Here is a 24,685-nt window from a genome sequence, read left to right as displayed (position 1 = left end):
GAAAGCTTTGCTTTGAATTTAACACACTTTGTTAAGTTAGGCACCAGTTGTGTTTTAGTTTGTTTTTATTGTAACCATTTATGACATTTAATGCCTCATTAATTGTACTCACTTAAAATCTCTCTCTTTGCAATTAATAAACTTGTTTTATTGTTTGATCTAATCCAGTGGGTTTAAATCAAAGTGTTGAGGAAACACTGTTGGGGTAACAAGATGTGAGCATATTTCTATTGATGAAATGATGGACTTTCTATAAACTTGCATTGTCCAGGAGAGGGCCGGAGAGGGCTGTTCACTTCTGGGGGAAAAGCTAAGCCTGGGAGTGAGTTGGGGTCACCGTTCAGTATAACCTAGTCTGGTGAGACCCAAGGTGTGGCTGGCTGGCTACAGCACACAGACATGGTTGGGAGTGACTTGCAGGCTGGAGGCTCTTTGTGAGCACTCCAGACTGGAGGCTACAGTAGCAAGGCAGTTTAAATGGCACCCCGGGTTAGAGGGCAGGTGTGACACAGCTACTTATTAGTCTGGATTGTACCCTGGATTGTCTGGGTATGTCACAGTGGTGTTAAAAATGCCTGCACTCTGCCATAGTACACTGGAGCTGAACCAGTGAAGGAAAGCACATAGGATGCATCTCTGCTGGTGATACAACAGAGACACTGGTGTAGATAGAGCATTTTTACTACCACTTTTCACAGTAGAGGGCTGAAAACACTTCAGCTCCAGCTACACTATCCACTTGGCTCTCATTGGTGTATCATTGTTGAATGTTCCTGTAACACAGATTCTGTTTTTTCTATTGTGGATACAAAATTTGTGTAACTGGAAGAATCCCATTCCCCACCTTTGCAGATAACACTGATTCAGGGAGTTTACATAATTTCCTGTACAACTTGTCATAGGCTCACAATCAAGTTGAGCTAACTTAAAGCAGAAATTCTCCCCTTTACGTCATTTCTTGCATCTGAGCCTCCACTTTCAAATCTGCACTGAGCAAGTAATACTACAGGCAGTTAAAGGCATTTCATAGTCACCTTCATAGTTATCACTAAAGAGGAGCATTTAGAGCCTCCTATAATACACCGACTGTCTAAGGTTCTCTGTTTGATAAAGTGTTGGGTGCATCTGTGACTGGCTCAGTCAGGCCTGGGGATTTCTCTGGGGAAGTTTCCACAGTGTTCAAAACCTGATTCTTATCTAGTTTCACTTTACAATAGACCAGGTGCCAGCCACAGCATGTACAGTCCTGCAGTGACAAGTGACTAGTTTGGGACAAATCTTGCTGCACAGTGATCCTACTGGTCCTTAACTAGAAAGTCCAGGCCCCTGCGGACAGCTGACAAGCTGAGGAGGAGAATATTTTCATGTCACGAACTGCCTCTGTTGGTGACGGGCATGGGGCACAAGGTGCCATTTGTGACCCAGTCTGTGGTTTCCAGTCATTATTGCCAGTGAATGGGGGGTGCAAAACACTCTGCAGGAGATAAAGTGGAGTCGCTTCCTTTTCACATAGCCTCCTGGCTGCTCATGTGAGGCTGGGGCATTGTGTCCTTCACTATGGACACGGAGGAGGTTCAGAATTGCATGGGAGCAGAGCAGGAAGCAGCAGAAAGGTGGGTTTCCATGGGTCCATCTTTCAAGGAACACGAACTCACCTCGTTAAGGGTTCAAGCCAGAGCCCACTGAAATCGATGGTGAGACTCCTGTGGACTTCAGTAGGAGTTGGCTCTGGTCCTAGATATAGCATGCACCATAAAATCTTACTCTGGTACTGGCTGCACAAGTGAAGAAACGTAGACCATAGGAACAGCCCTCCCCCCCCCCCCATTCTGCCTCGCAGGACACAAAGACAGCCTGCGGCAGTACGTCACAGTGTGATTTTGTTAGTGACAAAGAATCAAGATGCCAGTTGGTATTTCCTGAATCTCAAACCCCCTTAATCAAAAGACTAGCACCTCCTAGGCCCTGCCCAGGCTCTGACCTGAATGTTAGCAACTGCGCCAGCCTTCATTAAGGCAGAGTTAAGGTTGCCCTGGGCTGCTTTGTGTCCTTTCAGAATGTGGAGAGCCACTAGACTTAAACCTCTGTAAACTAGGAACTAGAGAGTCAAGGGACATGCAAAGCAACCTTAACCCCTGACTCCAGCCAGAACCACTGGGAATGTTTCAATGCGGGGACACAATAAGTAGGCCTGAGGATCCCCTTGCCAAAGTGACAACTTTGCACCACAAGCTCTACGCTCTACGCACCATGGCAGCATACCAGGTTTTAAAGCGGTTTGCAGAACCGTGGATTTTAGTGCACTTGGACAGGGTAAGGAGCTGATTTTGGGCCGGGCTGAATTCCTGGAACCAAACGCCTCGGAATTTGCACCACAAGGGCTCTTTGCCTTCCCATGAGCCCCTACACCCACCCGCTCCCAGGAGCCTCCCTCAACACTTGAGAGAGGAGAAGCCCCCTGCAGGAGCCCCTGCTTTCCCCACAATGACCCATGCACTCCCAGGAGTCTCAGCCCCCCACCGCCCCTGCCTCCCACCCCATCCCACTCCTTACCCCCCCTGCTGCTGAGTCTTGGGCCCGGTCAGCCTGATGCCAAGATCCTAGTGCCAAGAGGAGCAGGAACCGCAGTTGCTGCAGTTTTGGCACCTTGAGGGCCCAGCACTTAAAGTGGGCCCCGGGTGCCATGCTGCCAATGCTCCTGGCCACGTGGCCTGTGTGCCAGAGTAGGGAGATTGCTGTACGACTCCCCAGTGCTGCTGTGCACACCCACAGCTTCCAGTTGCAATGTGCCAGTGTTTAACAAGGGGTATAGTGCAACCAGCAAGGCAGCAGAAAAACCAGCCCAGCCAGGTCTAGGTGGCAACCCCAACACATGGTTAAAAGTGGCTGATCGTGGGTGGCCACCCCCCAGCTCCGTGGCCTCTACAGTCTACCCGTTTCCTTGTTATACTATCGCAGGTTTCAAGCCAAACTCCCTATATGGGTGGATTTTAGCGTACGTTGCTTATTAACATCTACTTATTGGAGGGCCCTAGGTGAGGAACCCTTGACCACAACACACACTGCTAGCTCATCCCCCAACTCTGGTGTGGCACAGCACTGTCATGGTGGGGAGCAGCAACACCACAGATAAGACTGCACCAAACTTTCCTTCTTCACAGGGGGGAAAAGGGCTGTAAAAAATTCCATTGTTTGGGTTATTGCCCCGCTGCAAACCATCACCCGCCGAAAACAAATCACAAGACTTCTGCTTCCTAATGTGATGGGCACCGTGGTGAAAATCAGCTCAGTTAAGCGCTTGTCTACACTTGAAAGTGGGGCCACTTTAACTAGGCCAGTGCAGTTAACGAGGCAACGCTCAGCTCCGTAAGCTCTTCCCCCAAGCCCAGTGTGGCTGCAGCGATACCGGTATGAACGTTTAGTCTGGTTTGGGAAGCAAAACAAGCTGTGTGGCTAGCCAACACCTTAGGCCTGATAGACTTGCATCCACACTAGGGCTCAACCCAGTGTAACTCCAGGGGTAAAATAATTACAGCCCAACTGACAGTTAGCCCAAGATACCGTCTCTAGTGTGGCACAGACCTAAGCCTTTGCCAATAAGCTCCAGGCAACAGTGTGGGAAGAGACTGGGCAGAGCCTGGCGCAAAGACACAATACTTTGGCCTAGTGGCTTTGCCTTTGATACGGTGTGTTGGTACTGGAGCCAGCGGATGTAACTGAAATGATAGGGTATGTCTGCATAAGGGTGGGATTTAATCTGAAGAATTCACAGCCAAAGAATAAATCTAACATTGCAAACAGTCTCCTCAATGACTGGACCGTGATGTGTAAGCAGAACTTGTCACCTTGCCGGTGAGTTTCACAACATCGCACGAGCAGTGAGAGTAGGGCCTGGCACCCCTATTGCAATACCAGAATTCAAAGCAGATCACAAGCAAGCAGATTCACTCATGTTCTTGCATGTTGCTCATGCAAAGCAAACAGGATGCTAATGTGGAGCTTGGATTCAGGTTGCACTGATGTGCCCAAAATATTGCTCTATTCTTGGGGTAGATGAATTCGATTTCAAAATTGGGGTCGGCCAAAAGAAGAGATGCATTCCCATTCCTCGCATGGCTATGGAGCTGGGAATGGACATTCGGCCTTATGCTGTCAGTATATGTGACTCCACTTCAGGTTTAAGTGGCATGGGGAAAAGATGGCTGAACACAGCAGCTGAGCATCCAGAGAAGTGAACAGAGAAGCAGTTTAGAGCTCTTCTTTCCACACACACACACACACAGGTGTACAGAGGAAAGGGAGATCCACAGTGCCTCTCTCACACCCATAGACACCCCAACACCATACAAAACCAGCTGGGGGAAGGCGGCTGAATCCTGTTGTCTGCCCCCTAGCCCAGTGATTAGGGTCCTGATGTGGGAGACCATGGGTCACTTTCCCCATCTGCTTGACAGGGGGTCTGGCATCTCTCAAGTGAGTGCCTTAATGCTGAGCTAAAGTGTAGTCTGGTGTGGGCTGCTCTTCTTGAAGCAGTTCCACTTTAATTGTATGAATTGTGTGAAGTAATAGCAAAGCAAAAGAAGCCTGCTACAGAATGGTAATTAGGATAGTACTGCTGGGCAGTTGGACACCCTGGTTCAAGTGCCACCTCTTCTTGCTGAGGAGAAGGGCTTTCAACAGGGAGTGCCCATCTTCTTGAAACTGGTCCACTTTAATGAATTATGAATTGGGCCAGTAAAAGGCTCAGAATTGCTTGATAGGCTGCTGGTTTGGCTGCTGACCTCAAAAGTGCAAGAACCTACTCCAACACCTCTCTCAACCTGTTAAGAATAGGTTTGAAGAGGGAGCTTCTCTTCTCTTGAAGCTGTTCCACTTTAATTAACTCTTATTTAGGTCAAAGCAGTATTGCTCTGTAAGAAGCCTTCTTAGAGCCCCATGATTAGTGTACTCACATGGGGTGCTACAGATGTTGGGTTAATTCCCCTCTTGCTGAGGAGAAGGGATCTGAGCGCTTTTCCTCCTCGTGCTGTTCCACTTTAATTGAGGCAAAGCAAGACTCAGCCATACCACCCTGTGCTTAGCCTGGTGGTTTAGGTACTGGCTTGGGGTGCTAAAGGAGCAGGTTGAGGCCCCCCCTTACCCTGAAAAGGGAGCTGAGTAGACACTGCATTGCTTTTTTCTCTTGAAGTGTGTAATAGTTTAATGAACTATAAAATGGTCCACATCAAAGTTGTTCTGTAAGCAGTGCTATGTAGCCTGCTGGTCAGTATGCCTGTCTGGGTTGGTGGGGGCGGCAGCACCATTCCCTGTCTGTGCTTGATGAGAAGAAAGGATTTAAGCAGCAGGCTGCTTTCCTCTTGATGCTGGTTCACTTTAATTAACTATTAATCAGGCCAAATCAAATCTTTTTCATAACGGTCCCTGTATAGCCTGGTGGTTCAGTTTCTAGCCTGGGGTGCTGGAGATGCTGGTTCAGTTCCCCACCTTGGATTGAGAAAAGAGGTAAGTAAAAGTTGCCTTGACACTTGTCCCCTTTATTTAACTATTAACTGGGCCAAAACAAGCCTTACCCATACCACCCACTGCATAACCTGGTGGCTCAGGTATGAGCCTGTGGTGCTGGAGCTGCAGGTTCAATTTCCCTATTGGATTGAGAAGAGAGTTGAGTAGAAATTGCTTCTCCTCTTGATGCCTGTCCACTTTAATTAACTATTAAATGGTCAAATCAAAACGCCCCACTATGAAGCCCTGAATAGCCTGGTGGTTTGGGCCCCACCTAGGACGTTGGAGAACCTGGTTCAAATCCCACTCCTGCTTTCTGAGGAGAAGGGATTTCAGCTCTTGCCTCTTGAAGCTGGTCCACTTTAATTAACTAGGAATCAGGCCACTCCCTGAACTAGGGTCACTCTATAGTCCAGTGGTTCGGTTGCTTGCCTTGGCAGTGGGAGATGCTGGTTCATAATCCTTCCTCTAGCTGTTTCAAAAGGATTTGGAGAAGGCTGACCTGCCTCCCAGGAGGGAAGTGGGAGGTTCCTGTTTAGGTCCCCTTGCGCTTGCAGAGGCCCTTGTCTTTCTGGAAACAGAAGGGGGTTTGAACAGAGATCGCTCACTTCATAGGCGTGGTGGGTGGGCCTGGGAGGAGGGAGGGGTGGTGGCTGAGGGGCCAGGTGGGGGGTGGGAGTTGGGCTGGGAGGCGGGAGGGTCCCTGGGAGGTGGGAGAGCCTTGGTTCAACCCCTTGTAGAGGAGGGGTTGGACCCGGGGTCTCCCACTGCCCGGGTGGGTAGCCTAGCCGCAGGGGACAAAAGAGTGATTCGCTTTTTTAATGTAGCTCAAGGAATATTTAAATAAAACAGCCCCCGAGGCAGCTGATATGTGTTGTAAACCCCTTGCCCACAGCAAGGATTGAACCAGGGTCTCTAACATTTCATGCGAGAGCCCCAACCACTACACCACAGAAGGCAGCTCTTTTGGGAGATGTCCTTTGGCCCAATTCATAGTTTAATTAAAGTGGAACAGCTTCAAGAGAAAGGGTATTTCCTCACAAGGCAGAGGGAGGAATTGAACCAGGATCTCCCACCCCCCCCAGTAGAGTACTCTAGCCCCTGTACCATACAGGGCTTCTCAGACTAGGCTCGGCCCAGTTAATAGTTAATTAAATCAATTTCAAGAGAAAAAGATCACTCAACTCCCTGCCTCAGAGCAGGAGGAACTGACCCACAGCCTCCAACAGCCCAGGTTAGTACCCAAACCCCTCTATCATTGAGGGCTTCTTACACTTGACTTCTGCTTCGGCTGTTACTAGTTAATTAAAGTGGAACGGCTTCCGGAGGCAAGACCAAGGCAGCCCCACATTAGAATAATTCATAGCCCCATAGTTAGGACACCCACTTGAGAGGCAGGCGATCACTGCTCAAATCCCTTCTCATCAAACAGAAGAGGGACTGAACCAGACTGGCCCACAACCTAACTGAGTACCCCAACCACTGCACTGTAGCATGATGCTCCTTGTCTCGCCGTGGCTCATTCGGTTTTGGTAGCCTTCTTGATGAGCAGGAGGTGGTCCCTCCTGACAGGTTCACAGTTTCAGAACAAACATTTTTTACAGTTATAAAGCAAAAACTTAAATATTACCTTACAGCATGTGATAAAGATATTTAAGGGAGATTAATGCATACAGACACTTACAAGCATTTCATAAAGTCTACACACATTGTTATAAATCCAATACCCACCTTACCTGTGCTAATCCACAGGCGAAACAGACTGTCCAACAAGCAATTTGTCAGTGCTCAGCTGAGGCCTAAAGCCTTGGCAAGAGCCGGCCCTTGGTTTGCCAGTGTCACATAGAGAATAAGCTACACTGGCAAAAGCATTCTTTTGTCAGTACAAAATGGGTGTACACTACGAGGAGAGAGAGAAGGAGATGGGGATAGTTATACTGTGATATTTAGACCAGCAAACTCTTTCTAGCATATTCAAGGCCTAAGAACCAGATTCAAAACCCACTGAAATCACAATGAGAAGAGTGAGAACTAACCCTGTTAACTTCAAGGCATGAGCATGATCCTGGCCAGGCTTTTAAGTGAATTTCCTGCCAAGTGATGCCCATCCGGAGACCCTGACAATCAGGACCCTTTTCTCTCTCCCTTCATTGTATTCTAGACAAAGACACAGAGTTCACATGGCAGCCCGGCACCCACAATTCACTAGAGAATTTCTCCCCAAATGAAGCGTCTTTTGTCTCATGTGGACTCTGCAGTGAGGTGACAGTTGGAAGAACCAAAGAGCCCGGGGGTGTGGTGGGGAGGTCTGTACTGCCTGGGGGGGGACAAAAGGGCCCGGGGGGTAAAGGACCCGGCAGGATCTGTACTGCAAAGGGCCCGGGGGGGGGGAAGGGCCCGGAGGGGGGGCAAAGGGCCCGGGGGGATCTGTACTGCCCGGGGTGGGAAAGGGCCCGGGGGGGGGCAAAGGGCCCGGGGGGGGGCAAAGGGCCCGGGGGGATCTGTACTGCCCGGGGTGGGAAAGGGCCCGGGGGGGGAAGGGCCCGGGGGGGGCAAAGGGCCCGGGGGGATCTGTACTGCCCGGGGGGGGAAAGGGCCCGGGGGGGGGGGGCAAAGGGCCCGGGGGGGGATCAGTACTGCCCGGGGGGGGAAAGGGCCCGGGGGGGGGGCAAAGGGCTGATCGCATGATCAGGGCGGGCCGGGCCGGGCCGGGCCGGGCCGGGCGGGGCGAAGCTCGGGGCCCTGCAAGGAGCCGGGGAGGTGGCTGCGGAGGCCCGGGAGGCCCCTGGAGACGGGCTGACCCGTGGCGGCGCCTCTCGCGGGCCCGGAGCGATGGGAGGTGAGGAAACACCAGGAACCCGGGCTCCGCCCCACGCCACAGCCGCGCGCTGAGCTGAGGGAGCAGCGCAGCCCAGAGCCGGGCTCCGGCCGCGGTTCCCTGGCTTTGCTCCGGGGCCTGCGGGAGCCGGAGGGCCGCGCAGGGGCCACGTTCCCATGGCAACACGGCCAGGCTGAGGGGCGGGGCTCTGGGCTCCGCGCCGCGCTGTCAGGCCCAGCGCGGCGGCAGGAAGGGACGGAAGCCCGCAAGGGTCCGCCCCAGCGCCCTCGCCCAAAGCCGCTTGCGTCTCGGAGCGGGGAGGTTTCCGCCCGCCCATTTCCCAGTAGCCAATGGGACCGCGACGGCGCCTCGCTTCCGCCTCGGTAACCGTGATGGCGCTGGGCCGAGCCGTCACGTGACCCTGGTTCAATGCCTCGGCGCTCGGCTGTTCCGGGGCTGGGCCGAGTTCGGGGCTCGGCTGGCTCAGTCTGGCGTAGGCAGCCGAGGGCCCGGAGCGCCGCGGGAGCCGGAGCGGGCCGACGGGAACCGGGGTCCAGCGAGCGGCGGGGGCGCGGAGCGGGGGGAGCCGGGCCAGGCCGGGCCGTGGGGCGGGGCGGGGCCTGGCGGCGGCGGAGCGGCCTGGAGGCTCCCCCCGGACGGGGCGGGCCTGGACTGGCGGCCGCTCCGGGGCTATGATGCGCCCGCTCCGGGGCCCCGCATCCCCTCGTGTCGCCCCGGCAGCTGCAGCCCGCGGCTGAGACCTCCCACCAGCGGTGAGTGCGGCCGGCCGCGACGGGAGCCCTCCTCGCCCGGCCCGTGTTGGAGCGGGCGGTCCCGTTGTGTAACCGCCCTGGCGGGAGGGGCGGGGGCTGTCCCCGGCGCGGCGCGGCCCGGCCCGGCCCGGCGCTAGGAGTCTGTTCGGGCTGTTGGTGGGGGAGCGCGAGCCGCTCGGGGGTGGCCGGGCTGTTACCTGTGCTCTCGGTGTACGAATCGCGGCAGGTCCTAAGCTGCGTTTGCTTCCCTTCGTATCCCTTTGCCGCACAAACCAAAACCTGAGACCGCCCCAAATAACCGCTCATTTTGGAGAAACAAAAATCTGACAGTTTATCGAGAGGCCCCACGCGGTTGTTCCACTGAATCAGCTAAAAAAAACAACCCCCCCCCGTGTACGTTTGCCCCTACAGAGTTGGCGATGTTTCCTTTCTCGTGTAGGCGGGGGGGGGGGGTCAGGCCAACAACGGCCTCGGTCGGGGTGTATCCAATATATGCAGAACGTAAGGTTTGCAGTTAATATTTTGCACCTGGTGCTTCATTAACTTATAAATTCATGGCTTTGTTTTGTTGAGAGTACTTCTGAAATTGCCCCAGTGAGATTCTTTCTGGAGCAAAAGCACACTTGGCTTCACTGTTTCCCAGACAGTAGGCCAAGAAGATACTTTTTAACGCAGCCAGAGGCACTTGAGGCAACCAATCCCCTTGCTAGACTAAATATCTCAAAGCCTGTAATTTTGCCTTTAAATGCTGCCTCTGATTGGGACTAACTGGTCTTGGCTCATTCCATTTTAAGGTTAATAAAATGGGAGAAGTATCTGTAACTCTAAATCAAAGAAGCCGTTTTGTAGGATACATTTGACTTTTTAAAATGTGGCTGGGGAGTTCCTAATTTAGAATTTGCTGGGATTAGAAATGCTTCAGAATACGAGAATAAGGAAACTATGGTAGTATTGCTATGTAAACCCACTTTTCTTAAAATAAAATTTAGCACCAAAGCTCACTGCACTCCCTAGAAATAGGTCACTATAAATGGCTGCTGGCACAGCTGTGGTGTTCAGGCTGGTGAAGGAGTGACCCCCTGACTGGCGTAGCGGTGGCAGAGCAGTGCCAACAGAAGCCCCTAGAGTAGATGTAGTTTTACTACTTTTGAGGGGTCTGGCTTATTTTCCTGTTGGAGATTGGTTCTATTCTATTGGCACAAAACTCAGCTTTGCTGGTATAGTAGGCGGGGGTAAAGCACTCCCAGTGAGGATGTGGCCATGATTTCAGATTGTGAAAGCCCCACTCAGTTTAAACTGTACACCCTGAATATGTAAGCAACTGTTCTCTGCCAAGTGGCCTCTCACACAGTAATGCAGCAGTCTGTATGCATAGTGCAGTTTCTTTGATGTGAGAGATTCTGGTTTGGTTCCCTCCTTTGCCTTGTCTGTACTAGGGCTACACTGATGGGGGTGGAGCTGAAGCTGTTTCACTTCAATTAAATATTTCTATAGGCCAGCTAAAGGATTAGACTCCCTCTATAGACTAGTGAGGCCATCCCTGTTCAAACCCTTTCTTAGCCGGCAGGCGCAGGACTTGAACCAGCATCTCCCACTTTCTAGGTGAGTACTCTGATTACTGCACTGGAGAGGAGTTCTCGCGCTTGATTCTTGCATTGGCCCAGTTAGTATTTGATTAAAGTGGAACAGCATCAAGTGCCAGCAATAGCCCAGCATTTAGATATTTCACTTGGAGAGGCAGGAGATTACTGTTCAAATCCCTTCCTATCAGGGGAATTGAACCAGAAGTGCCTATGAGGTGGTCATCCAAACCACTAGGTTAGAGAGGGTGCCTTGTTTTTGCCAAATTAATATTTAATGAAAATGGTACAGAGTTCTAGATTAGCACCTATGTAAAATTCAGGAAAGGAGACTGGTTTTTGAAAAGACTATGCCCATCACTCAAAGAAAATGACAATTTAGAGTAAGTCTTCCAGCTGCATCTTGGGGTCACTGGTCTGGTCTGGGTCAGTAATGATTGGAAGGCATTACCATCTGGAATGAGTTGGTGATCCTGGTCCTGATCCTAGAAGACAGGGACTGGTCATAAGACACCTCTCATAGATATGTCATTCATTCTATGTCAGTTAGGATTTTATTTTCTTTAAGTAGTAAGGTGGATTTACTCATTTCTTGCTACTGGTGATTGTTCCATGGTAGCAGGCAAACCTAGCTAATAGTTTGCACGCCTACTTGATTGTTTCTGTTAAATAGATTACACCAGCACCTGAAATGCAAGTATAGACAAAATATCTTCCCCAGAACGGTTACATTATTGCCTGTCTAGGTCATTATACTGACAGTATTACCTCTCAGATTTCTGGGGAATCTTCTATCGAATATTGTATTGTGTCATCCCCAAGCGATTCAGATTCAGTTATGAATTGCAGACTTTGTATCTATTTCCCCCCACTCTAATGTAGACCAATACTGAGAATTTGTGGTTAGGTTCTGACAGTAGAGAGACAAGGTGGATGATGTTCTGACTTGTCAGGCGATAAAATGAATGGCTTATTAGGCAGCTCTGAAGACCCAAACTTATTATTTTCCTTGGAATGCAAAGAAAGGAGATTTGATTTGTGTCTCTGCACAAAGTCTAACAATAGAGGATTTGAGAAAGGAGTATCTTAGCTTTTTTCAGTTGTCAACCCTCCAGTAATGTAGAACAGAGGGAATCTGCATTTTGGGCGTAATGTGACATATAGGGTTTCCCATTTGCTAAGCGCACTGACTTTTCAGTTTGTAAACTAGATAGTCTCCCCATCTAAATTTCATTCCCTGTCTATGGGTGAGTGATGCACTCTTCTCAGGAACTGGTAAACAGCTGCTGTATAGTTGCCCTTCCTTATTTCCCCAGTTATCCTGCGCTGTGATTCTCTTTGGAGCTGATCCTGGAGGGTGCTGAGTGTCCTGTTTCCAACTGAAGTTAGTGGGGATTGATGGTGCGGTGCTCTTGAAGGGTGGGACCCTTTGACTAGCCCTAGGGCTCTTATGTATGTTTAGTTAAACGCTCTTTAAACCTTCTGAAGCAAATAAACCAAACTGATAGTTTGAGGGCCTTCATTTCTACTGATGTTGGGTTATGTTGTGGCACTCAGGGTGTGGAGATACAGATAAGTCTGTATTACAGATATGTCAAGTTCCTGGCCAGCTTCATACACCAGACCTGCAAGAGTGCTCTCATTTGCAATCTTCTTTCCTCATTTGTTTTAGATTTTCCCCTCCCATCGTATCTTAATGCTGTTCTGAAACCTTTGGGGAAAGTGTGGTTAAATACACAAGAGTAAGCTGAATTAGCTCTGCAGTTTCCCCTCCTCCCAGCCCTTAGTCCTCTCTTTCAATAGGATCCCCTTAACCTTGGGCAAGGCAAGAGAGAAGCTGGTGCTTTTCTGCATTGTCCACAGCAAGGTTAGTGTCGGTGCTTGGCAGGTGAGGCTGGTAAATGTTCACTCCAGTCCCCAGGAAGGCCTGGGTGGCAGCTGTGGGAGCAGCTATTAGAAAAGAAACCTTGTTGCCTTCCATGCTGACATGGGTCATGTGGTGAAGGGTCTTTAGCTCAATAGGGTGTGTAGAAAGACTAATATGATCTTAGTGCAAACTGAGGATTTCCATAATTCTTGACCCGCTATTATGGGGCCATAGCTAATCAGATCTTTCTCTTCTCATTTCAGGTATGGCCTCACAGCTGCAGGTGTTCTCCCCTCCGTCAGTATCGTCGAGTGCCTTCTGCAGTGCCAAGAAACTGAAAGTGGAGCCCTCTGGCTGGGATGTTTCAGGACAGGGCAGTAGTGACAAGTATTATACCCGGAGCAAAACCCTCCCAGCTGCTCAAGGGCAAGCAAGCTCCTCTCGCCAGGTAGCGAATTTCAGCATCCCTGCTTACGATCAGAACCTCTTACTCCCTGCTCCTTCAGTTGAGCATATTGTGGTTACAGCTGCAGACAGTACAGGCAGCGGTGCAACAACGTCCTTCCAGAACAGCCAGACCTTCACACACAGGAGCAACGTTTCTTTACTGGAACCATACCAGAAATGTGGATTGAAAAGGAAAAGTGAGGAGGTCGACAGCAACGGTAGCGTGCAGATAATTGATGAACATCCACCTCTCATGCTGCAAAACAGACCTGCGGTGGGTGCTGCGGCCACTACCACCACTGTAACCACTAAAAGCAGCAGCTCCAGTGGTGAAGGGGATTACCAGCTGGTCCAGCATGAGATCCTATGCTCCATGACAAACAGCTATGAGGTCTTGGAATTTCTGGGCCGAGGGACGTTTGGGCAGGTGGCAAAGTGCTGGAAACGCAGCACAAAGGAGATTGTAGCTATCAAAATCCTAAAGAACCATCCCTCCTACGCTAGACAAGGCCAGATAGAAGTGAGCATCCTCTCTCGCTTGAGCAGCGAGAACGCTGACGAGTATAACTTTGTTCGCTCTTATGAGTGCTTTCAGCACAAGAACCACACTTGCCTTGTGTTTGAGATGCTAGAACAGAACTTATACGACTTCTTAAAACAAAACAAGTTCAGCCCACTGCCCCTAAAATACATCCGGCCAATTCTGCAGCAGGTGGCCACTGCCTTGATGAAGCTAAAGAGCTTGGGTCTGATACATGCTGATTTGAAACCAGAAAACATCATGTTGGTGGATCCCATCCGCCAACCCTACAGAGTGAAGGTCATAGACTTTGGCTCAGCCAGCCATGTATCTAAAGCTGTGTGCTCCACTTACTTGCAGTCGCGCTATTACAGGTAAGGATTTATACCTGAGGCGATCTCTGTACCCTTGCATCTGTAAAGTAGACTGGCACTGGAGGGGTGTCCCTGGGAGCAGATGAGCCCCACATCCTCAATCAATATGCAAGAACCCGATCAGGGAGGACAAACCTCATCTCTTGGAAGGATTGAATTATTGTCCAGAGGGCAAGGTGTAAACTTAGGAATCCACTCAGGCCAGAGCAGTGCATCCGCTGATAGCAGTGGGAAACTTACACAAAGATGGGGTCAGAACGACCTTTATGCAGTACATAAACTTGTAGCCATTACCATTTATGGCCAGTACTTTAGTCACAGTCACTCAGTAGGAAAACAAGCTCCATTTTATACATGTTTTTACATCTTCCCTTTATTTCTTTTCCTTCCCTGTCCTCCTCATTTCTCTACCTTTACCCTCTGTCACCCTCCGTATCTCCTTCCTGGCAGGAATTCCCACTGCCCCCCGCACACCCTGTATGCTGTGCTCCCACCTCGTTCCTGTCTCATCTGCTAAAATGATTCATGAAATGGTAATGCTGACATGTAGTGTGGCCAGGTTTAGTGCTAACACAGAGATAAATGGAGTTCAGCTGTTTGTTTCAGGGTGACTGCAGACCAAGGAAGACTATTGCATCAGTTAATCTCCCAAAAGGGAACTAAGCTTTTCTTTGCAACTATGAAGTCTAGAAACTTTTCAACTGAAAGTGAAGGGTTCTCGGATCAGCTCAGGTTAGGTAGGAACCTCTGCAGCAGAATGTTCAGACTTTGACTAAGCAGTTATTTTGGAACTGCCATTTTGGAGAGCTACTCCTTTAATAAAATGACTGTAAGAGGCTATTGCAGGAGGCTGTATGCCTCTTCCATCATTAATACAGAGATGCTGACTCAACCCATGAGGTGGATGTTTAATCGAAAACTGTGTGGGCACCCGGATTTGAAAAATATACCTGGCACCTCTGCTAGTCTGAGGGCTAAGTCTACTAGTCATAATGAAAATGACTTTCCCACCTGCCAAGCCACATGTTTCGTGAAGAGAGTAGTTAGGAGAGGAAATTCATATGCAGGTGAACAGAGTTGCTACTTTGGCAGTGTGACCTCTCCTTTCCTCCTCACTCCACATGCTTGTAGCAAATTGCAACTAGCACATTCTGTGCATGTGAAATAGAGAATTAGCTGCTGCAGTGCACTACCGGTAGATGCAGCAGACGACTTGGATTGTCTCCCCTTTCTGTAAAATGTCTCTTGACAATTTAAAAATGAATCCATCAACTTTAATTAGCCATAACAATTTAAATGTCAAAGTTCACAACTTGTCTAAAGCTTGTCAGTTACCTGTTGTCCTTTTACCCAGTCAGTCCCTGTATCTAGCATTGAAAGTGAACTCCGTTGCACTGAAATAAGCCCTGCCGTGCTTAACCATCCTTTGAAGGAAAGTGGATTTGCAGACAGATAAGGAGATCTGATAGCGCTTTTTATAAAGGATTTCAGTGTGCCAGCTCTCTGCTCCCCTGCTTTATCCCCCTTGGGGAAGGTAGAAGCAGCTGTAGCTGATACCCCAGGTCCCTACTCACCAGTCCAGAATTACCGTTACTCATTAAGCCCCAGTAGGCATCTTTACCCGTATAGATAGAGCAGGCTGTGTCTTTCCCTTCCAGTTCTTCCTGAAGAAAGGCCTCGTGCTCAGCTCTGTCTTCCTTCCCAGTTCATGGTGACTTTTCAGTGCAAGTTACAGTACATTTTAAAGTGACTTCTTTTGCCAGGAATCTTTTTATTTGCCCGTTTATTAAAGTAACTTTCACAAAGGTCCTTCTGTTCCTACATGTCTAGAGTTATGCTCAATGGAGTGCTATTTTTTCTCATGGTCCTACAGCTACCCACTCAGTGGCTTGAAACAAAACCGTGTAACTACTCTGTGATCCTTCTAGCCTGAGAGAACTACCAAATAAATATCAAGACATCATCCCCTGGCGTGGAGGGAGCATGGGGCAAGAAGTGTCTCAAGGGGCCCCTGTAAAGGAAGCTGCTTGCCCTGCTATGCATATCCTACTAAACTAAAAGCCACTTCCATCTCCCCAAAGGTGGGGTGACTCACCCTGCTGGAGAGAGGAGTATTCAAATGCTGTCTAAGACTAGGCCTGCTTCACTGGAGTTGGGAAGAATCGAGCAATGTGGAAATCTATTTAATGTGGTGTGAAATTTACATCAATTTGAGGCTAAATAAAATCTGTCTTCTAGGCATAGAAACTAGTTTCTCTTGGGGAGAGTTGTGTTGTTTCTGGCTTAATTTCACATTGAAAAGAGCTTTCAAGATGAGGCTTGAGGCTCCAGCATTGGGTTTGTTTTAAAGCAGCCACTGAAGTAAAACACGAATTAGTCTCAGTCCTATCACAAAAAGAAAAGGAGGACTTGTGGCACCTTAGAGACTAACAAATTTATTTGAGCATAAGCTTTCGTGAGCTACATCTCACTTCATCGGATGCATTCAGTGGAAAATACAGTGGGGAGATTTCTATACATAGAGAACATGAAACAATGGGTGTTACCATACAGACTGTAAGGAGAGTGATCACTTAAGATGAGCTATTACCAGAGGGAGGGGGGAAGAAAATCTTTCTTTTGTAGTGATAATCAAGGTAGGCCATTTCCAGCAGTTGACAAGAACATCTGAGGAATGGGGTGGCGGTGCGAGTTTAGATTCATAAAGCATGTAGATCCCCTGTATCCTTTAGGGCATCAATATTTGGAGTAAAAAAAAAAAAACAAATAAATAACCCTCCCCCCAGAAAAGTGTATAAAACACGTTTAGCCACTTTTAGGTCTGTAATCGAGTGACCAGAGAGATTGAAGTGTTCTCTGACTGGTTTTTGAAAGTTATAATTCTTGATGTCTGATTTGTGTCCATTCATTTTTACATAGAGACTGTCCAGTTTGGCCAATGTACATGGCAGAGGGGCATTGCTGGCACATGATGGCATATATCACATTGGTAGATGCGCAGGTGAACGAGCCTCTGATAGTGTGGCTCATGTGATTAGGCCCTATGATGGTGTTCCCTGAATAGATATGTGGACACAGTTGGCAACGGGCTTTGTTGCAAGGATAGGTTCCTGGGTTAGTGGTTCTGTTGTGTGGTTGCTGGTGAGTATTTGCTTCAAGTTGGGGGGCTGTCTGTAAGCAAGGACTGGCCTGTCTCCCAAGATCTGTGAGAATGATGTGTCGTCCTTCAGGATAGGTTGTAGATCCTTGATGATGCGTTGGTGAGGTTTTAGTTGGGGGCTGAAGGTGATGGCTAGTGGCGTTCTGTTATTTTCTTTGTTGGGCCTGTCCTGTAGTAGGTGACTTCTGGGTACTCTTCTGGCTCTATCCTATCACAAACTAATTGTTTCCTGTCCTCTCTTCACTTTGTATTGGTCTTATGTCAGTGTCTTGGCCACTCACTCAGCTAAAACTTTCAAATTTGGATACCTGAAGTGAGGCTGCTACAGGGACTTAAAGCAGTGGCTTTTTCCAGAAGTGCTGAGCACTCAGACATCCCCTAACTTTAATGGGATGTATGGGGGCTTGGCTCTTCTGGGGAAAAAAGCAGTTTTGAAAGTCTGTATATCTGAATTTAGGAGCCAACACTTTGACTCCTAGCCAACTGCTGTAGTGAGTGTAGCATGGGCTTTAATTATACGGAAACAGAATGGAAGATTTCAGAGTAGCAGCCGTGTTAGTCTGTATTCGCAAAAAGAAAAGGAGTACTTGTGGCACCTTAGAGACTAACAAATTTATTTGAGCATAAGCTTTCGTGAGCTACAGCTCACTTCATCGGATGCATTCAGTGGAAAATACAGTGGGGAGATTTATATACATAGAGAACATGAAACAATGGGTGTTACCCATACAGACTGTAACGAGAGTGATCAGGTAAGGTGAGCTATTACCAGCAGGAGAGCGGGGGGGCGGGGGGAGGGAACCTTTTGTAGCGATGATCAAGGTGGGCCATTTCCAGATGCTATACTGTTCTGTGTCTAGTTCTGTCACCCACTTGGATCTAAATTGTGGTGAGGGGGGTGGGCTGAATTGTCCCTCCAGTACTCGTGGCTCTGAACTGCATGAATTTTTTCACAACAGGAGAAGCGTAGTTGCATAATATTGTGCTTCTTGTCATTGAATTGGACTGGTTAAATCCACCCGGTAGGGTTTTGTGGGGGAGAGGGAGTCCACAATAGGTGCACTGTGGTGATTTTTGCACCATTCACTGTGGTATCGAGCGCTGGCAGCAGTTGGAGAGAGGCTAGCCCCTTGGGTTGCTGTTCCAGAACAGGCTATGGCCATGGGAGGTGAAATGTGAGCAAGGGAAACAACTTCTGGATTCTGTTCTGCCTCATTGCATTCCTGGCTCATGGACAGCTTGCCTAGTTGAATGACGCTGCTGGAGCCGTATTTCCAGCAGAGATTTGATGTGGACTTTGTCAGGCCAGGATTTAAAATGCACAGAAGTGCAATTGCTTTCCCTACACTGGTTGTGAGGTACCTGCTCCTAGGGAGAGGTGTGCTTGGGCTGGCTCATGCTCCGCTTTGGTATTACTGTTAGCTCTGCAGTGCTGATCAGACTTAGGCAAATCCTGACAGAAGGGGGCATATGAATGTCGGGCTATACAGAACATTTTCCGATGTCATTGATGCCTAGTAGGGGAGTCACATTAACAGCAGATGCATCAGACAGTTTAAGCTGTTCGGATAAGACATGTTCAGAGTGACCAGCTCCAGGAGAAGGGACAGCTCTTCCCAGTTCTATGCATCCTGTTGCCTATAACAGCTAGCATGGCGAATATGGGCCATTGCTACCTCGAGAGAGCGGGGGAGGGTGTTTATACTACTATCCTCATTGGCAAGAGAAGACTCTCCTTACAGAGGCAGTCTTTTGGTGGAAATACAGGGCAAACGCAGTAGTGAGGAAGATTCAGTAGTCTCATCCCACCTGTTCAGCAATGCAGATGTGCTTAGGCCTGTCTTGTAACCTACCACTACTGTACTGTATGTTGATCAGAGGAGCCTCCGTTGTGCACTACCATCTGTTCCTTAGCTCTGCACTGGGCCTTGTGCCCTGCACTGTTTGGGCCCTGGTTGGCCTGGGGAGCAGTAGTGCATACCACCGAAAGTCTGACTTTCTCCACCTCTTAAACTAACTTTGCTCCTACATGACTCTGTGGCATCGCCATTGCAATGGCATGAGCCGGAGATTAACACTTGCTCTCCGCAAGTAAGAGGGATATGATCAAGGGGAGGTGCCCTCTCCACAAACACCACTCCTTTTGAAACATTCTGGTAGTAGTGGAAGAATCTGAGTTTTGTGGCAACCTTCCCTGAGTACTGCTGGCCCTGGAAATCAGAATGTAACAATCTGCTACTCGGAGGAATGCTGTCAGTAGTCATTTTCTACCTCGTTAAGAGCTTCCGAGAGAGCAGATCAATAATTTAATCCTAGAAAGATCAGGTGGGTGGTGCCTTTTATTGGATCAATTTCTGTTGGTGAAAGAGACAAGCTTTTGCGCAACATGGACCCTTCTTCATGTCTGAAGAAGTTAGTCCAATAAAATGTATTACCTCACCCACCTTGTCTCTAATATCCTGGAACCAGTGTGGCTACAACACTGCAAATTTAATCCTAGACAGTCCAGCTGTGAAGGTGACATCTGGCTGCTGTTCTGTTTCAACACCACTTTCAGTGGTCATTAATAATAGTACTGCTAACTGCTGTCATTAGCAACCCCATTCTAAAAGCAGATGTGAAGGAGGCTGATGGCTGTTGCATACCAGCTGTGTCTTGAGCCAATATGAAAACTGAGGCCTCATGAGAAGGTAGTCTGTTTAGAGTATAAACAGCTCAGGGCTAGGGAGCGTCTTTGACGCTGCAAGACTGTCCCTGGATGCGCACACAGGACAAAGGAATAATTCCACTATCCATAGCCATTTACAGTCCGTTCCATCTGAGTCAGGCCACACGTGTTTATGCAGGTTTGAACAAGATTGCGCTGTGGTCTGCTCTACCCCAGGCCACTTCCATTGTATCCTGTGAGCTGTTTAAATCTGTTAAACTCCCATGGACTTGGCTGAGTGTTCCACACAGGTACAGGCAGAAGACTTGGGTCCTGCCTGCTAATTGGCAATACCTGCTGAGCAAGGGTGCCTTGACATGTTGGAATAATGGCACCTGGAGTTGGGAATCCTGATTAAATAACTAAGTGGGGCTAGTTAACAGGTGTATCCAGCTCTTCAGCAGTATCCTTTCGAGTTGCTAAACAAACCGACTTGTCTCAGTACAGTTCTTTAATATTGGCGTGCTGATTTTCTGTCTAAACATTTTCATTCCATTTTGGACATGTTTGCAGATGATAATTCCCTCCCAGACCTAGCTGAGAGAGTGCACACGCACTCACTCTCTCTCTGAAGGATAGTGAAGGGGACTAAAATGAAGCAGTATAGTAACACTGAATGGGAGCAGTTCCTGACAGATATCCCTGGCTCATTGTATTACTCTGATAGTCAGAATAAAAGCCTAATTGCCACAGTTCGATTTCTAGGGGGCTGGACTAATTAAAAGGGTTCACCTGCGTAAGAGAGTGGCTTGTATTAAAGCAGCAGCTACTGAATCAGTGTGACTGCCCTGCCACTAGAGTGCAGCAGGGAGGTTGGGGGGGGAACACTTCGCTGAGCTAACGTGTCAGGTAGCACTTGCCTCCTTTCCTGATGACTTGCATGTCAGCTGTGAGAAATGCATTAACTTTGGTAGACGTACGGCATCCGTGTTACAGTTACCTGGGAATCGTTCTTTACCATGCACAGCTGAGTGAATGATCAGATGGAAAATGGGATTAAGATGGGCTTTTCGGTGTCCTGCTGCCAAATGCCATGTAACAGAGAGATCTTATTCCTGATACCAATACAGAGTCCAAAACTGTAAAGCAAGATAACCAGTTTCAGAGCTGCTTTAACTGGGATGATTATGCAATATATTTCTTTCTTGATGTGTGTTTGCCACATGAGAAATTATACACAAGTGTTAGAATCTACTGCCCAAGACCTGCCCAGAAAGCAGCGTAGACCAGTGTTTGGGATACTTCTCTCCTCCCCCACATTGGGGTCACAATGGAATTGGTTATTCCTAGGAAAACGGAAGTTCCTGTACTTTCCGGAGTGAATTCCTGTACCTGCTCCCATGAGCCCTTGTATTTACACCATATGTAAATACAAGGCTAGAATTCAACCTATGAGCAGGCAGAATTACAGGTGTTTGTTTCACAGCTGTGTGTGTGAGGCAAAGGGATAGCTGTGCTAAAATATCGTCTCCTGCAACATTTCTGTCCAGATGGGTTATGCAGAAAAAATCCTCTCTGGTGTTTGAGATTTAAAAGCAGCACATTGTTTTGTTCATAATCTCCCTGAGAGAGGCTAGGCAGGGGTTTTTATGCTTGGTGAGGTTCTGTTGCCCCAAATCCCATAAAATAATGTGGCAAAATGCTGACCATCACAGTGTCTGGCTATGTTCTCTTCATCCACCTTAAGCCTGAGATGTCCCAAATAAACACTAAGCAGTGTAAACAAAGTGGCACTCTTCTCTCTGCAAAGTGCCCTGGCTTAGGTCTGCAGACCACTCTCTTTTTCCAGGTTTCAGAGTAGCAGCCGTGTTAGTCTGTATTCGCAAAAAGAAAAGGAGGACTTGTGGCACCTTAGAGACTAACAAATTTATTTGAGCATAAGCTTTCGTGAGATCCAGCTCACTTCATCGGATGCATTTGGTGGAAAATACAGAGGGGAGTTTTTTGGTTTTTTTTTATTTTCCACCAAATGCATCCGATGAAGTGAGCTGGATCTCACGAAAGCTTATGCTCAAATAAATTTGTTAGTCTCTAAGGTGCCACAAGTCCTCCTTTTCTCTTTTTCCAGGTGAACGCAGCCAAAGCCCTTGTAAACCTTCTGAACCTATCTAGACTCCTCTGCTGCAGATTAGCTGAGCTGAGGGAGCATCACCCGATAGGATTTACCCGCACAATGCCAGGCTGCTGTCTGACATGCCTGTGGGGACACGCTAGGGGTGGGTTGTGTGATGGCTGGGGGTTACCCCAAGCTCTGTATGCCCTGTCATGTGACTAAATCAGCTAGCAACATACTTGCCATTTACAGGGAGGCAGTAGTATAGGGTATTTTGCATTGGTGTGAAATGTGTCTGGACTGTTGAGTCCTTTCCTCTTGGGCTAGAAGACTGCACTGTTGATTTACTGTTGCTCTAAAGCAAAAATAATCAGTACTCCTAAAGGAGGATGACACAGACACTATTAGGCTAGCGAGAAATGCTGCACCTTTATGGGGAGCCACTTTTAACGTTACAAGGAAGTATCTCTGGGGAGCTCTGCTGTGCTGTACAAGGTACTTGAATAATATGTAAATAGGCACATTTGCTTTCTGTGCCAGGCTGAACATTTTAATCTTGTTTTGCAGAGCTCCTGAAATCATCCTGGGTTTACCATTCTGTGAAGCTATTGACATGTGGTCCCTGGGCTGTGTGATAGCTGAGCTGTTCTTGGGTTGGCCTCTATACCCAGGAGCTTCAGAATATGATCAGGTAAGAGCATATAGTGCATATGGGGTGGTGCTTGTGTATAGTCGGAAGGAGTTTCTTCTCTTATTTTTTTTTTTTTTTTTTTTAATAAACCCTGTGAAACTGGAGTACTCATTTAAATTCTGCTCTGATTTGGTCTTCAACGCCTTTCCTGCTTTGATCCAATTCTCTTTCTATCTGTGATAACTGAGGCTGCTTCCCATTTGTGCCCTGCCTCCCACTTTGCCTTTGAATAGAGAATGCAGAAGTCCTGTGTGTGTCTGACTCAGAACTATGCAACCTGCAGTTCCCTTTCTGGCACAACTGAAATGCAGTGTCTCAGTCCTGGCTGTGCACAGCACTCTGCAGTTCAAGAAGGACAAATTAGCTACGGGAGTAGTGGTCCCAGGGCGGATTGCCATGCATTTCCTGTCATGCTAATTCCTACAGAAGCTCTGATCTCTAACACAGAGCATGTCCCAAATGCAGTCTCTCCAGCCTGTGAAGTACAGTGTGTGTATGTGGAGGTGTCTCTTGAATGGCTGGGCCTTGCAATCTACAGGTAGCAGTATTACCTGGCTGTTAGCCTGTCCATAAAAGGGCAACAAACCTAAATAGAACAATGCTTTTCCAAGTACAGCTTTTCCATCATAACAGGTTTCAGAGTAGCAGCCATGTTGGTCTGTATTCGCAAAGAAGAAAAGGAGTACTTGTGGCATCTTAGAGATTAACAAATTTATTTGAGCATAAGCTTTCGTGAGCTACAGCTCACTTCCGATGAAGTGAGCTGTAGCTCGCGAAAGCTTATGCTCAAATAAATTTGTTAATCTCTAAGGTGCCACAAGTACTCCTTTTCTTCTTTTCCATCACGTGGTTTGTTTTGTAGTATTACCATTTAACAGTGTCTGGTATATTTTTCTCTACATAAAAAGACCCTCTCAAATTAGCTTTTAGTGTCTCTTCATCACCATAAATTTCCAGAGGAAATGCAGTGGTACATTAGTGAGCAGGCTGAGTTAGAAATAACTAAAATATGGCATGGTGGTTTCCTTCTACGGTAAGGTTCGTGTACTTCTGCGAATCTTATCTCAGTGCATAGGTGGGTGGGGACGAAGGTCGGGTTTTCATTGCTTAGTATTGAGTTCTGTAATTCTCCAGAAACTTGGGGTAGCCCATACTCTGACTTCATGTGGTTGAGTTTGATGTCTGTAGGGAAGATGTTTGTTTTTACCTCAACTGCAGCAGTAAATGCAGGCCCAGTCAGGATTTGGAGGAGGCATCTCTGGAAATGAGCACCTGGCTTGGCCTTGTTAAGCAACCTTGGCCTTGTAGGAGGCAATCTGCTCTACAATAATGAGGCCATTGTAACTAATTTGGACTCCAGCTTTAATTGCTCAGCATCTAGTGGATGATGGTTGTTGGAAAGTATTTCTTAATTGTACGACTGAAAATTTTGTTGCTCAAGTATGAAAAATATAAATGCTGGTCAGTTTGAACCCGGATTGCTAGAAATGAAAAGCTAGGCCACAAATTCATCTTGGCTCACAAGCAACACAAATTTAGTAACCTATCTAGTGCCCTGTGAATGTTCAGCTGCTCAGGAAGTGCCTAATACTGGAATAGCCAGTGCACTGCCAGAACTACATGCAGTAATTTGGGCTACAGGCTACGGTATCAGTATCTACAGTGCCTAACTGCCTTTAGCCAGTGTTTCCAGTCCTGCACTTTCACAGGAGGGTTACATGTTCACTGATTTTAAAGATAGTTTTAAGAAACGGATCTTTTTTCTTGTCAGAACAAATTGTATCATTTCTCACACTGAAACTTGAGCAGATAGTATTAGCAATTTAGACCACAAAACTTGGGTGAAGATTTGAGAAAATGTGTTGATATGTAAAATTATTCCTCTGCTTTATAACGGAGTGTCTCTTTTCTTTTAAGGACAGCTTTGTACTTTGTAGTGCAGCATATTGCTGTGTTACTGACACTGTAGTAACTGAACTTTGTGACTTTGTCCTCACGCATAACTATTTCACATTTGGGGACAACGTATACCTTCAAATCAGCAGCACTGCGATGGGTACCCGTATGGCCCCACAGTATGCCAACATTTTTATGGCTGACTTAGAACAACGCTTCCTCAGCTCTCGTCCCCTAATGCCCCTACTCTACTTGCACTACATTGATGACATCTTCATCATCTGGACCCATGGAAAA

At 47.9% G+C, this 24,685-nt stretch overlaps 2 protein-coding genes across 4 annotated transcripts in view; one reads left to right on the top strand and one right to left on the bottom strand.

Annotated features, from left to right (window-relative positions):
- Positions 1 to 2,560: 2,560 nt before the first annotated feature.
- Positions 2,561 to 12,527, bottom strand: LOC122457175 (transcription initiation factor TFIID subunit 4-like). Its single transcript, XM_043500719.1, has 4 exons — positions 12,489 to 12,527; positions 8,304 to 9,170; positions 5,036 to 7,659; positions 2,561 to 4,884 (listed from the first exon to the last, which is right to left on the bottom strand). The coding sequence occupies exons 1-3, from the start codon at positions 12,525 to 12,527 to the stop codon at positions 7,627 to 7,629; spliced, it is 939 nt and encodes a 312-aa protein (XP_043356654.1). The 3' UTR covers positions 2,561 to 4,884; positions 5,036 to 7,626.
- HIPK1 (homeodomain interacting protein kinase 1) overlaps positions 8,579 to 24,685 on the top strand; it is a 37,612-nt gene continuing 21,505 nt past the window's right edge. The window contains exons 1-3 of one of the 3 annotated variants that reach the window (XM_043500317.1): positions 8,579 to 8,703; positions 12,804 to 13,881; positions 22,369 to 22,492. In XM_043500317.1, the coding sequence (XP_043356252.1) occupies positions 12,806 to 13,881; positions 22,369 to 22,492 (1,200 nt within the window). In that variant the 5' untranslated portion in view covers positions 8,579 to 8,703; positions 12,804 to 12,805. Of the gene's footprint in view, positions 8,704 to 8,947; positions 9,094 to 12,803; positions 13,882 to 22,368; positions 22,493 to 24,685 lie in introns of those variants that run through there. The other 2 variants (XM_038380061.2, XM_043500316.1) reach the window with 2 other exon arrangements.

This window comes from Dermochelys coriacea, chromosome 21 (assembly GCF_009764565.3).
Source record: "Dermochelys coriacea isolate rDerCor1 chromosome 21, rDerCor1.pri.v4, whole genome shotgun sequence".
Lineage (NCBI taxonomy): Eukaryota > Metazoa > Chordata > Testudines > Dermochelyidae > Dermochelys > Dermochelys coriacea.
This window is presented reverse-complemented; position numbering and strand designations above follow the sequence as displayed.

Bases quoted from the DNA above. Each gene is read 5' to 3' on its own strand.
- LOC122457175 (XM_043500719.1), bottom strand. From the start codon at position 12,527: ATGCAGAAAAGCACCAGCTTCTCTCTTGCCTTGCCCAAG. The intron at 9,171-12,488 runs GTTAAGGGGATC...CCCTCCCGCCAG, and splicing joins TCTCTCTTGCCTTGCCCAAG to GGCGGTTACACAACGGGACC. The intron at 7,660-8,303 runs GTCAGCCCGTCT...GTCTTTGTCTAG, and splicing joins CGCGAGAGGCGCCGCCACGG to AATACAATGAAGGGAGAGAG.